Genomic DNA, 14484 nt, shown 5'->3' on the forward strand with positions numbered 1-14484 from the left:
CTTTCATCATGCCCCTTTTTGAAACCTTAATAAAATCAATTGTAAAGATCTCATTCAATTTCCGCTCAGTAAATCATTGTAAGTCTCTTAATCTCATTCACTTTCCATGCCCCTTTGAAACCGTAAAAATCAATTAAGTCTCTCTCATTCACATTGTATAAAAATCAATTCTTCAGATTTTCATGCCCCATTGAAACCGTTAGTAAAATCAATTGTAAGTCTCTTAACAGATCTCATTCACTTTTCATGCCCCTTTTTGAAACCGTAGTAAAATCAATTGTAAGTCTCTTAACAGATCTCATTCACTTTTCATGCCCCTTTGAAACCGTAGTAAAATCAATTGTAAGTCTCTTAACAGATCTCATTCACTTTTCATGCCCCATTGAAACCGTAGTAAAATCAATTGTAAGTCTCTTAACAGATCTCATTCACTTTTCATGCCCCTTTGAAACCGTAGTAAATAAAATCAATTGTAAGTCTCTTAACAGATCTCATTCACTTTTCATGCCCCATTGAAACCGTAGTAAAATCAATTGTAAGTCTCTTAACAGATCTCATTCACTTTTCATGCCCCATTGAAACCGTAGTAAAATCAATTGTAAGTCTCTTCACAGATTCAATCAGTCAACTTTTCATGCCCCTTGAAACCGTAGTAAAATCAATTGTAAGTCTCTTAACAGATCTCATTCACTTTTCATGCCCCTTTGAAACCGTAATAAAATCAATTGTAAGTCTCTTAACAGATCTCATTTTCACTTTTCATGCCCCTTCATTCACTTTTCTGAAACCGTAGTAAAATCAATTGTAAGTCTCTTAACAGATCTCATTCACTTTTCATGCCCCATTGAAACATTAGTAAAATCAATTGTAAGTCTCTTAACAGATCTCATTCACTTTCATGCCCCTTTGAAACAGTAGTAAAATCAATTGTAAGTCTCTTAACAGATCTCATTCACTTTTCATGCCCCTTTGAAACCGTAGTAAAATCAATTGTAAGTCTCTTAACAGATCTCATTCACTTTTCATGCCCCTTTTTGAAACCGTAATAAAATCAATTGTAAGTCTCTTAACAGATCTCATTCACTTTTCATGCCCCATTGAAACCGTAGTAAAATCAATTGTAAGTCTCTTAACAGATCTCATTCACTTTTCATGCCCCTTTGAAACCGTAATAAAATCAATTGTAAGTCTCTTAACAGATCTCATTCACTTTTTCATGCCCCTTTGAAACCGTAGTAAAATCAATTGTAAGTCTCTTAACAGATCTCATTCACTTTTCATGCCCCATTGAAACCGTAGTAAAATCAATTGTAAGTCTCTTAACAGATATCATTCACTTTTCCATGCCCCTTTGAAACCGTAGTAAAATCAATTGTAAGTCTCTTAACAGATCTCATTCACTTTTCATGCCCCTTTGAAACCGTAGTAAAATCATTGTAAGTCTCTTAACAGATCTCATTCACTTTCATGCCCCTTGAAACCGTAGTAAAATCAATTGTAAGTCTCTTAACAGATATCATTCACTTTTCCATGCCCCTTTGAAACCGTAGTAAAATCAATTGTAAGTCTCTTAACAGATCTCATTCACTTTTCATGCCCCATTGAAACCGTAGTAAAATCAATTGTAAGTCTCTTAACAGATCTCATTCACTTTCCATGCCCCTTTGAAACCGTAGTAAAATCAGTTGTAAGTCTCTTAACAGATCTCATTCACTTTTCATGCCCCTTTTTGAAACCGTAGTAAAATCAATTGTAAGTCTCTTAACAGATCTCATTACAAACTTACGATGTTTACTTCTACGGATTTGAGGAAAATTATACAAATCTTTTTATGAATCGTTGGAAAATGAGCACTTTCAAATGAATGTGACTTATAGGTTAAAAATATTCCCCTAATCCATTATGCTCTTCTCTACTCTCTAAGAATATTCAATAAAAAGTTCAATAATCGTTTTTGCTCGGGAAAGTTTGTCTGCCTTAAAAGCATTAAGTATTTTTAGTTATTAGGGTTTTTTTTGTTTTGAACTTGTTTTACTTCCGGTTTCGAATTCCTTGAGTTCGAAATCGAACTTTTGAATCTTTAATTTCGAACGTTCGAATTATAAAAAGCACATTCGAAAACTCTTTTTCCAAAATACAAGTTTTTGACAAACCCCTTAACGAAAGAACTAACATAAACACGTACCCCTGCTGGAAAACTTGGGAAAATTTCGTCTCTGGTGGAGAAATTACCCTCTAGCTTCTTCAAAAAGTTTCCCTTGCAGAGCGAGACCCTAGAGGCAACAAAATTAAACAAACTTCAGACATCACCCGGTTTATTGAGACAGGGATGTGAAATACAGAGAATTTCAAGACTAGAATTTAATGGAAATAAACCAGCTGCGCTGGAAGCTCCGGCTTAAGAGATTAAAAGATGTGAAAGATGAGCTTGCCCACAAACTGCTAATCAGAACAGATCAGAAAGCAAAGTAATAATTCTATTGCAGAGCGAGTATGAGAAATAATCTTAACGAATAAATAAACCAGCTGGAAGTTAAGCTCTTCTAAGTGATTCCACATGCACTTTCTTGCCTAAAGAACCAACACCACCCCCCGCCCACTCATCCTCGACTAAAAAGTTCAAAATTGGAGCTAAATGAGATAAACATTTAGAAGTCAATATTTCCAAGTTCTTGATTTGATTGTCCAGATAAAATTTCGGGGAGAAAAATAGCCTAAATTAGAGGCCACAGGCTTTTACCTAAGCATTATTTTTTCTGTTGGGATAATACTTGGGGGAGAGTAGGATAAACCAAGTAAAATGGTACAATAGTGTGTATGTAATAAATAGTGGTATATTTGGAAAAAACCTGTTTCGGGTTTAAAAAATCTTCAAAAGGAACGGTCGCCCCAGCCAATGAAATTACGACAAAGTCCAAAAAATATCATTTTCAGTTATAACACTGTGAAGATTTCTCCGATCTTGTTCAAATTTACACAGGAATTGTGTTTTAGTATCCTTTACTGAATTCTCATAGTGATATGTTTGTAAAAAATCTGTGTCGGGTTTGAAAAATCAAAGGAACGGTCGCCAGCCGCGATGAAATTAAGACCAAGTCCAAAAACGATCATTTTCAGCCATACTGTGAAAATTTCTCCGATCTTGTTCAAATTTACACAGGAATTGTTTTTTTGTATCCTTTACTGAATTCTCATAGTGATATGTTTGTAAAAAATCTGTGTCGGGTTTGAAAAATCAAAAGGAACGGTCGCCAGCAGTGATGAAATTACGACAAAGTCCAAAAACGATCATTTTAAGCCATAATACTGTGAAAACTTCTCCAATCTTGTTCAAATTTACACAGGAATTGTGTTTTAGTATCCGTTATTTAATTCTCATAGTGATATGTTTGTAAAAAATCTGTGTCGGGTTTGAAAAATCAAAAGAAGGAACGGTCGCCCAGTCAAAAAATGATGAATGCAAAACAGGATCATTTTCAGCCATACACATAACACCACTAAAACTGCTCAGATCGTTTTCAAATTTGCACTGTAATGTTGTAATTTTAGTATTCTCTTTCTAATTCCAATGGATGTGTGTTTGAAAGTTTCATTCCATTGTCAAGTTGTAGAGTTTTATGGTTTTGAAGATTTAAGCACTCTACTACTAGCAGCTGACAATTCATGGCCAAAACTTCTCCAAAGTCTTTCCACATTGTTATAGACCAGTATGCATCAAAATTCTCATAAATCATGTCAAAAACATCATGAATAATGATGAAAATGATCACTATCTTTCACTGAGATTTGCAGCTAAGCCCACACAGCCATCTTTATACTTTCGCAATATTATCGAAATCCAGATAATCCGTTTTTATTAAATCGGAATAGATCATCGGATTAGATAAACAAAAAAAAATGTCTTGACCTTGAACGTCGTTGTCGGAAGAGAGAATTAAAGGCTCCTAGGCCGGAGCAATAAGTTGACTTATGCAATTTCAAAATTCAATAATCATAATCAATTAGGAATATCGTTTAATTGCATCATAAATTCTGAAAATTTTAAACAACGTTCTAAAATTATATTAAAACTATTAGCGCTGTAAAATCCTGAGATGAAAATAAAGAAAAAACCAGATAAAAAGTAAAGATCTGAGTTTTTGAAAGTATTCTTCAACGGTTCTACTAAGCAAAAATCTCTAAATTTTACTGGGTGTGTATTTTTTTCAAAGTTGGGAAATCTTAAGGCTCTTAAAAAATCTTAAGTATGTTGGAGACAAATATGACAAGACTTTTACCCTTGAGTTGCTGACAAACAGGAGCAAACTCTTCACATAAAAAAGTAAAAAAAAATCTGTGACTTTTTTCTCGGCTGTAGGCTGTATTAATTGTAGCACAGAAATTTAAAACAGTTAAAGTGCATCATAAAAATAATGTCAAGTTTTGTCGATGTATTTTGACATTTTACAAGTCATTACCATTATCATTATCAACAATAAAATCCTTTAAAATACAATCACATGTCAATGTTCTATTTCTCTGACCACCAATGTGTATTCATAAACAACACTGTTCTTTTTTACGACGAAGTAAAAAATAATAAACGATGTAGAATGAAAACGTTTTCATTTTTCATCGCTTATTTTTTTTCGCCCTATCGCAAATAAAACAATAGGTTTTTAATTCCAGACATCTGTCTGGATTTATTTTTTGCGACAAACAAATTCGCGATGAACTTATTTTTTCCAGTGGACACCCGGCTTAAAAGTCCAAATTCATGTTGTGCTCTCTACTACCAAGAATCAAAATCCAATCATCCAAGGAATGGCAGGAATGGTTCTCCCACCATCATAATACAGTTCATTTTCAGCTTTGAGCCTCTTTTTGCAACGAAGCAACAACTCTGTTGAGGCTGCTGTCCTGTTGATGAAACAATAAAAATTCCATCTTCTTTCTTTCTCATTCCACAGTTTCAGCTGCTTTCTTCATTTCTTTTCATCAAGCACCGTCTCTTTTCAATTTCAAAACAACAATGATTTATTTTTCAAAGACAGAGTCAACATTCGAATTCAGAGTCAACATTCGAATTCAGAGTCAACATTCGAAAGTCTTTGCCCGAGTCAATGCAACGACTCCTTGAAAAACGAGCGTTTGAACGCTTCTTGAACGCTTCCATCCCCCGCTGATTTTTCGATCTCTTCTTTAAATTTCCTAATTTAAACATTAGGGAGGTAATCGAAACAGAAACTCAAGGCAAGATTATCTCCGTAATATTTTAGATCTGGTATACATCCTCTATACTAGAAACCAATTTTCCAAATCTACGGAAGCGACGGGAAGCAATGTATGAGAAAGTGCCGTCTGACGGATCGAAATGATGTTTTCGGTACCGTAGAAAACGCACATCAAGTTTTCCTTGGCGCTCCCCTGGTATATAGAATTCAAAGGTACATGCACACGATAGCAAAACTACTTCGCTCATGTATATTCGCTTCGCAAAAAGATAGCAAAGGAGTTTTCGAATAAATTCACTTAATAGAATGTCTTCATTTAAAAATAGAAGCACTCGATTTCATTCAAAAAGAAAAAGACATTCTTTTTTTTATGTAAGTCTTTTTTAAGTGTTGTTGAACATTATAGTAAATTATATTCACTTTTTTGAATATATTTTTTGGAATAAAGTCACTTTTGGTTTTTGTTATGAACCAGCACTCCTAAATACTCCTCCGTATGGATGTTTGTGCCAATGCTAGATCAGCATTTCATAAATATACCATGCGTCGTTCCCTTAATACTAATACTACCTTTTCTGCTGTACTTTACTGTATGGTCAGACTTTGTGCCTATGTTTTAATTTCTTTCTTCCTGTTAAGCTGACAGATGACTCTAGAGTGGCAGGAGATGCTTACTCAAGGTACCGCACCTGATCTCAGACTTCGGTCTTCAGCTTATCACTTCCTTTTGTTTTTTTTTTTGTTGTTTTTTTCTTCAAAAATGTATATTGGGTTTTTTGTTACAGATTGTCATGGTTAGTCGCTAGTTTTTAGCTTCTCCAGTGTATATAACTTCACTTTACTTCTTTTATTTCTTACCTACAGACATTTGGTTTATCTGAAGAAAATTACGAAGCATCTGAAAAACGTTTGAAGAAGCTGAGAGAGGAAGAAGAAAAATTGTGCGAAGAACGAAAAAATTTCACTGATTACGTTCTCAAAGTTTCTAAAGAGGTACGTGGGTGGGTGGGTGTGGGTGGTTGTGGGTGTAGGCTCATATTTCTAAGTTCTTTCAAGCTAGTAAATTTAGCGTGCATAAAATTTTCGTGAATGGATTTAAATGTCTGCGAAAAAGAGGTTAATTCGTGAAAATAATTGAAATTTTTGATGCAGCAAAAAATCTATTCCCGCGAGATAAACTTTTTCTGACGAGTTTTAAACTATATTCCATCAATAAAAAAGCGAAATTTCGGGAATCCACAGACCCACGAAATTAACAGGGCTCCCACAGCTCCTCTAATCTCCTCAATTCTCCTTAAATTTCAAATGTCTCCTAAAATCTCCTACTTTTTCTCGAATTTCTCCAATATTTTCTTCAAATCTCCTCAATTAAGTTTGACCAAAAATAAAAAACGTTCAACGTAATATCGCTGGCCCTCTAGATGTTTCGAAAATTGATTATCAAGAATAAAATGAAAAATTTTTTGCTCGCTTCGCTCTCACATTTCTTTACTCTAATATCATGTTTCCATTTCCTCATTGCTCTTCAATAACTCGAAATTAAGAAGTTCTGCTAAGGACAGGGGGCCACGACCCCACAACAGAGTTTTTTTAAAAGGGCGAAATCAATTACGAAGTAAAAGTTTAGAAACTCTGGGGGTGGGGGTGTTATTTAAAAAAGACTATTGACCGCTAGCCGCTTGGTTCATGCTGTTATAACATGTCTACATTTAAAAATGTTTTCAGGTTTTTGTAGTTTTACACTTAGAGCCACTGCTCCCCTCTAAGGATAATTACCTATCCCCCCCCCCCCAAGAAGGAGACTTTGGTAAACCTTTAATTCGTAAAAAGTTTTTTACAATAAAGGAGACAATCTCAAAAGATTTTTGTGCTTCTTTAAAGGTCATTTTCAGGAAGAGCCACGCCCCTATGGCATGTGTGGATCATGCCGATGTAAAACATTATCCAATTTTTTTATTGGACAGTGCAGTGTTGCTTTTTTAACAACAAAAAGTATCATTTTAACTTGGAAAGAAAATCTCCTCAATTTTTCTAAAAATATATGAAAAACTCCTCAAATTTTTACAGAAATCTCCTCAAAAAAGTGGAAAATCCTCCTTAATTCTCCTCAATTCGCCTTAAATTTGAAATTTTGAAAGCTGTGGGAACCCTGATTAATCAGGATTTGTAACAGTTAAATCCTATTAGCCCCAACAAAAATCGAAAAAGCTTAAAAGGGGTTAAAGTATTCTGATTTTATTTCTCAAAACCATGTTTGATTTTTTCTTTCCAGCGAGAGGAATTCGAAAAGGAGCGTGTTGAATTTTATATGCATTGTATATCCACGCCCGTCCTTAACAAAGATAAGAAATTAAACCCAAGAAGTGGTAAGTTTTATATGCATTGTATATCCACGCCCGTCCTTAACAAAGATAAGAAATTAAACCCAAGAAGTGGTAAGTTTTAAGTTGTATATCAGTCCTTAACAAAGAAAGTGGTAAGTTTTATATGCATTGTATATCCACGCCCGTCCTTAACAAAGATAAGAAATTAAACCCAAGAAGTGGTAAGTTTTATATGCATTGTATATCAACACCCGTCCTTAACAAAGATAAGAAATTAAACCCAAGAAGTGGTAAGTTTTATATGCATTGTATATCTACGCCCGTCCTTAGCAAAGATAAGAAACTAAACCCAAGAAGTGTTGAATTTTATATGCATTGTATAACCACGCCCGTCCTTAACAAAGATAAGAAATTAAACGCAAGAAGTGGTAAGTTTTAACCATCATTGGCTGTACATGACCGAAATCTTAAGGAGCGTACGGGGCTTGCTATTTCCGAAATACCGAATAATTTTGCTAAAATTTCCGAAATTCCGTAAAAAAATACTTGCAATTTCGATACCGACTTTTTTGGGTATATTTCCTTGTTTTGATTAATTTTTCATCAAATTTGTTTTTTCATGTATAAATTCCGAAAAAGGGGGATAAAAACTTTATAATACCGAAATTCCGAAGCAAAAATTCTTGGATTTCCGATACCGAAGCAATTTCAGCATTCCGAAATACCGAAGGAATTTTGCCCGATTTCCGAAATTCTGAAGAAAAAAGGCTCGATTTCCGCAATACCGAAATACCGTACGCCCCCACCTTGAGGTTTTGCTCAAATCTCGAACTTGTCGCAAAATTCGACGTCCCTTGATAGAGGATGACTTATAAATTTATTGTTACCAGTTCTCGTTCTTGTTTGTAACTTTATTTTAATTTAATTCATATTCATTTATTACAGTGGCCCCTGGCGGAGACAATGGCTGAGCTGCCTAAAAAACTACCACTCAAAACATTAGATATTGTTATTGTTGTTATAGGAATCTCAACCAAACATAGTCTTCGTATGGCAACGCCCGCTTTCAGCCCTGCACCTTCAACTTTTGCATCATCCAAGAAGGAGAGATTACCAACTTCAAAACAAATGCCCTCCACCGCAGAACTGTACCGTTTCATGTCATTGAATTACGATGGATCTGTGTCAAGGAATATTGATCGGTAATTACCTTATCGGCCAAAACTTAGTCGGTCCTAAGTGACGAAATTTTGGCTTGGTGACTAAAAATTAGGGCCGACTAAAAATTTTGGCCAAATTAAAAGTTTATGATGAAGTTTTCCTTAACCAACTTTTTTGAGTACTACATCATGGTAATTTATTAATTCGTCCGCTATTATTCATTATATATTAGTCTGCCCTTACTGACTAAATTTTGACGAGGTGACTAAAATTAGGGCCGAACGGAAAATGTTATGTTGATACATCACGCTGAAAAAAAAAGTGGTCACGTCTAGTATAGGCTAGCTTTTTGTTTTAGATATTGATGTCGAAGCCAGGGCCCACGCCATGAAATTGAAAGTGGAGGCCAATGATTAAAGAGTCTAAGTAGGCGCAACCAAAAGATTTTACTTCTCAAAAAAGTGGGCCCTGGAAGCTCAATTGTCTTTTCTCCTTTTTTCTAGAAATTTAAACGGTTCATTCGTCCAAGCAGATATCTCACCTGATGGTTCACCCTCTCCCAAAAAGTTACACGAGCACGCGGAAAATATTCGTCGCGCGGTCGAAGAGCATCACAATAAAAGTATTGAAGAGAGTGTCACTGAACTACAAAAAACTCCTAGATCACACACAAGCTCAAACACTGGATTTAGTGGTGGCGAAATTCCGTTCTATTTAATGGAGTAGGTACTGATGATCACGTATGGTTTATAGTCAAATAAATCTCAATGGGTTGTTGCTATGCAACGGGAGAGCACTTTCATTTGTCATATTTGATATGACTGAATGCAGAGTCAAACATTGGATTGAAAAGGGAATGGTTTCAATCAGTACATCGGGATTTCTGTCATTTGCTTCACTGGAAAGAAATCAATTCTCTCATACACTCATTTTGTTTTATAAGCATACGGTAAATTTCGGCTGAAGCTCACTATGCTTAAGTAAAGCTCAATTTTGAGCCTCGATTATGCTTAACCCTATGCTTGGTAAAAAAATTATGAAGGGGGGGGGGTAAGATTTTCGCGCATTTTCCCCTCTCTTTAATGGGCCCCCTTTAATCTTGAGAAAAATGAAAAAATTCTATTGTTTTCGAATGTTTACCATATATGATATGATATATGATTCTTTCTTCTGATATTTTCTGAAGTTTTGGAAATTATGATTCTAAAAATTTCTTTGGCTGAGCCTCAAGGTATGCTTAGCATATACTTAATTTTTCTGGAAATTTGAGCTTCAGTATGCTTATAAACGTTATGCTTATAAAACAAAATGAGTGTATTAACTTATTTATTCATTTGAGGAGGATACCAGAAAGTCTTCTTCCAGAAGCTTCGGTTATACAACCATGCGCCAAAGGATGCATGAAAGAGGAGTGGAACCGAGTTTATCGGGGGCGAATGACGTCAATTTTTAGAATTCAATATAATGAAGAACTTGCAGGCAGCATGAACATACAAACCAAAGGATGCATAAAAGAGGAGTGGGTCCTAGTTTATCAGGGTCGAATGACGTCAATTTTTAGAATTCATTATAAAGAAGAACTTGTAGGCAGTAAAGACATTTCATGCCATTCGACTCTGGTCAAGTAGATGCCAGTCCTCTGGTTGTGATAGGGTTGGTGTCATACGTATCGAATTGCCAAATTCATGATATGCACCACTGCAATGGCTTCACGAAATCATGCAACTTTCTGTTTTTTGTTCCACCCAATACGTCACTTTTCCTATTGTTTTAAATTATTGGGTGGAAAATTTTCAAAGTTCTCAGAAGACTCTCCAGTGGTGCATATCATGAATAGTACTACTGAGAGTAGATTATATTGAATATTGAGATTTTCGAAACATTTCCGTTCAGTTTGTGGCCTTGTATTTGTAGTAATATTTTTTTAAACTGTAGTTAGGATAAAAATAAAAATATTTTTTCTCGAAATTTATTCTTCCAAATTAATTTGAAATATACCATAAATCCTTGCATATCTTCAGACGTATGAACTGTTTGCTTTCAGTTTTCCCTTGGAAAAATGTTTTCCAAGGAGAAAAACTTCGTCCTTTTATTATTCCAATATATTTATTAGATAGATATTAGATATTCAAATTTTAACTTTTATAACGTCATCAATTATGATGTCATACAGCTCTTTTTCCCTAATTTCTCAAAAAAGACAAAAAATTGATTTTAGTAACAGACGGTTCTGAAATGACCATGCTTAAGGCATCAAAATTTCTGCGCCAAACTTATGTCCTTTTTGGACATGCAGTAAAGTTACACGATCTGTCAAAGAAAAGTATTGAGGCCTGGAAAACCCGACTTTAAAAACCCGAGTTATGACGTCATTTAACGGCTTTTCGAAGTTTGAAAATTAGATATTTGATGCAGCACGAAAAGTAGGTAAAGAAAAAGAGTAATTTGTTAAGTTTTTTAAGAGAAATGGCATTTTAAGGCAAAAAATCGACGTTTTGGGCGTTTTGAAGAGTTCTATCGATTCACTGGAAAGCTGCAGGAGATTCAAAGGGCAAATTCTTTTTGTCAATTCTACACCCTACTAGGAGCATAATATCAGAATTTTGCCCTGATCTAAGGGATGCCCTACGTAAGCCTGTTTTAAGGCCTTTTCTGAATCTCGGACGCTGGTCTACGAAGAAAATTCGCAAACGGGTTTTCTGTCAAAAACAGTGTACAACAGGTAGAGTTTGCCACGCATACTTTCGTAATCCTCTCATGCATTCAATTCCTGTCCCTTACCTAAAAAAGTGTTTAAAATAATCATTTTTAAAGAAATCAAAATGAAAAATCCAAATTTTGATCATCAAGGAAAATGTGAAAGTTGTCGTACAAGAGCAAACAAGAGGTAAAGGAAGTCTATACTTCTTTGTAATTTATTGTCAAGGTTGTCGAAGAAATGTTGAGCTTCTCGGCAGCTTGTTTTTCCACTTAGTGACGACTCAGTTTCTCTCAACAAGAGGTAAAAGAAGTCTATACTTCTTTAAATTTATTGTCAAGGTTGTCGAAGAATTGTTGAGCTTCTCGGCAGCTTGTTTTCCCACTTAGTGACGACTCAGTTTCTCTCGAAAAACTAATCTACTGCTTTTTCCAATTGTTTAACCTTTACCACGCCTTCTCTCTGGGAACTTCACCCCGTGCACGCCTTGTCTTTTTGGGAAAAATGACAGTTTTACGCTTTCCGTCATAACTTTTGATCTACTAAACCGATTCAAAAAAATAAGCCCATTCTGGAAAGCCCAACTATCCTGCTTTCTAAAAATGTTAAAATAAAGGATTTTCCTCTATCAATGGTGACACAGTAGTCTTCTGCCTTAGAGTTGAAAAAAATTCAAAACGCAATTTGTCATATTTTTCAAAATTTTAAGTTCCGGTTAAAAAAAAAGTGGGGAGAACATCTGCGATACCATAATTTTCTGGCTCATTGTTTCCACCATTATAACTACAACTGCTAGCAAAAACACAATCATACCTTTACTAGAAAAGGCAGATTCATTTTTAGAAAACCTTGGTTTTCGAGAAAATTTCCAGTAAATCAGAGGCACGTAAGGCAGAGGCCCCTTGAGGTAATTTTTATGGGAAATATCCACTAAAAACAGCTAAAAATGATTTCCTATCATCAACCAGCATGAAAGCAATAGAAATAACATAGATATACACTTTGAAACTCTTTGCAGCCTTATCAGAAGCCTTAACTTGGGTTTCGGTGACGGTCGATGACGGCCGACAAGCCTCCAGTCCTCACCCTTAATGTACCGTCTACTAAAGAATAAGGAGGCAGAAAATACCTCAAACACTGACTAAACTACAAACAAACAATACTAACATTTCCAACCATAAAACCAACCATTTTCCACTAAATAAACATAAAAAGTTAGTTACAGCAGTCAATGAGCTCATAATTTCCAAAGAATATTTTGCTTTTTCCATTTGTTTTGGACATGTTAAATCGAAAGTAGGTGGTTTTCAAACTATTGCACCGTTTTTTTACATTTTCTCTCCGTCATATAAGACATTTCCCGGGATTTAAAGGCGTCTTTAAGGCGGTAGGGCGGCTTTTCTTAACACCCCATGAAAAACGTATATTTACGGCCTCGGCTATATATTAGAACGTAAATTTACGGCCTCGGCGTGGTAAAGGTTAACAACAATGAAGTTCGGCAAACAAGCTCCACATATGGTTAACCTTTCGAGCAATTGAATTTTCCCAAAAAAAGGCATTTGTGGAAGTCAGCCTCAACACCAGATTGATGTGACTTTCTCAGGAGTGAAGTGATAAAAAGATGGAGTTTTTCTTTAATAATTGGTCATTTGAAGTAATAAAAATGACGCGTTCTTTAAAAAAAGTAACAAAATTGTTTTATTACTGGTTGCCGATGAACCAAGTCAAATAAGAGCTTGTAAAAACTCCATCTCGTCCTCTTTCTTTCTAACAGATGGAAGAAGTAAACAAATTGACTTACCTTAGTTTCTTTGTGTTGAGGTTTTTTGCTGTAGACTTTTCAGTTGAAAAATCGTTTTAGAAAAAATAACATCTTCCTGCATGTTGAAATCATTTCAATTCTTTGTTTATTATAAGTTAAGTTTATTTGGACTAATATTCGAAAATTTTGGCTGAAATTTTGGGGAAATGGTCTCTCTAAGGGTGACAAAAACATCAAAAATGAACAAAATTTTCGAAATTTCAGCCTCTCAAAGGGTCGACTTTCAAACTTTGGCATGGACATACGTGTCATTTTGCAAACCTACAATCAGTGACAAAATACTTAGCACAAAAGGGAAATTCCCCACGGAATTTCATAACCACAAACAATTTGGAAGCGCTCTAAATTAGGTTGGCAGGGTACAGTTTAAACTCTGAGTTTTAACGCTCGACTTAACACTTAAGACCTTAGTAGGATCTAAGGATCCAAAAGTTCAAAAATGGTCCAGTATAGGGCTTGAAATATAACCTAGAAACCAATAAATCCCTCCCAGATCGAAATAATCGATGAAGACAATTTGAAGGTCTGAAATTGACATTCTCGCTTGAACTTCAATTTTCGAAAATTGGTGAATTAGCCAAAATTACCAATATGTTATCGCACTGATTGTAGTACCCCCCCCCCCCCCAGGGTAAGCAAACCGAACGAGGCAATGTGGTTTTTCATTCATGACGTACTTTTGGTACGTAACGGAAGCAATCTGGGAGAGAAATGAAAAGCAAATTTTGGCTGAGAAAAACACAAGTAATATTGGTTAGATATTTTTTTGGTATCTTATGGATATTGCAAACAGTATTGTACAAAATTAATTCCACAAATAAATTATAAAACTTTACAGGTCATTAAATGGTATGTTCAATATACCCCCATTCCGGTTAATTTATTTTTGGGAAAATGTTTTTGAAATTTCTCTCTTGTACCCTTAATTCGGCTGCATTAGCCTCCTTTAAAAAAATTTTCCATCCAGGACCCAGGACAAATTCTCATTTTTGTTAATTTCCACATTAGACAGTTCCAGGCTTCTTGAACTTACTCTTGGTCTGTATGCACTGCTATAGGCAGCCACTACGGTAGTGACCCCACTGTGAATTCGCCCATTAATGGGACTAAAAAAATCTTAAAGTTCTTAACAAAAGAGGTTTCAAAGAAGAAAAGAATGATTAAAACATGAAAATTGGCTTAGGTTTCAAATAACTCGTTTTATGCATGCATCAATATTCAAAACAAGAGCAGTGCACGTTTCCTGAAGAGTAGGAATTTTAC

General features: G+C 35.1%; 2 protein-coding genes across 5 annotated transcripts in view; both read left to right on the forward strand.

Moving 5' to 3' along the window:
- Positions 1 to 7659, forward strand: part of LOC136803840 (afadin- and alpha-actinin-binding protein A-like) — a 38441-nt gene extending 30782 nt beyond the window's left edge. Inside the window, exons 13-14 of the mRNA XM_067060560.1 lie at positions 6078 to 6206; positions 7486 to 7659. Coding sequence (XP_066916661.1) covers positions 6078 to 6206; positions 7486 to 7659 — 303 coding nt within the window. The remainder of the gene's footprint in view (positions 1 to 6077; positions 6207 to 7485) is intronic.
- Positions 7660 to 7689: 30 nt separating this feature from the next.
- Positions 7690 to 14484, forward strand: part of LOC136803844 (uncharacterized) — a 31105-nt gene continuing 24310 nt past the window's right edge. Inside the window, exons 1-3 of one of the 4 annotated variants that reach the window (XM_067060565.1) lie at positions 7690 to 7758; positions 8562 to 8739; positions 9202 to 9615. In XM_067060565.1, coding sequence (XP_066916666.1) covers positions 7701 to 7758; positions 8562 to 8739; positions 9202 to 9424 — 459 coding nt within the window. In that variant the 5' untranslated portion in view covers positions 7690 to 7700 and the 3' untranslated portion in view covers positions 9425 to 9615. Of the gene's footprint in view, positions 7828 to 7899; positions 7966 to 8561; positions 8740 to 9201; positions 9616 to 14484 lie in introns of those variants that run through there. The other 3 variants (XM_067060563.1, XM_067060564.1, XR_010846211.1) reach the window with 3 other exon arrangements.

The sequence above is a fragment of the Clytia hemisphaerica genome, unplaced genomic scaffold (assembly GCF_902728285.1).
Source record: "Clytia hemisphaerica strain Z4C2 unplaced genomic scaffold, Clytia hemisphaerica genome assembly, whole genome shotgun sequence".
NCBI lineage: Eukaryota > Metazoa > Cnidaria > Hydrozoa > Leptothecata > Clytiidae > Clytia > Clytia hemisphaerica.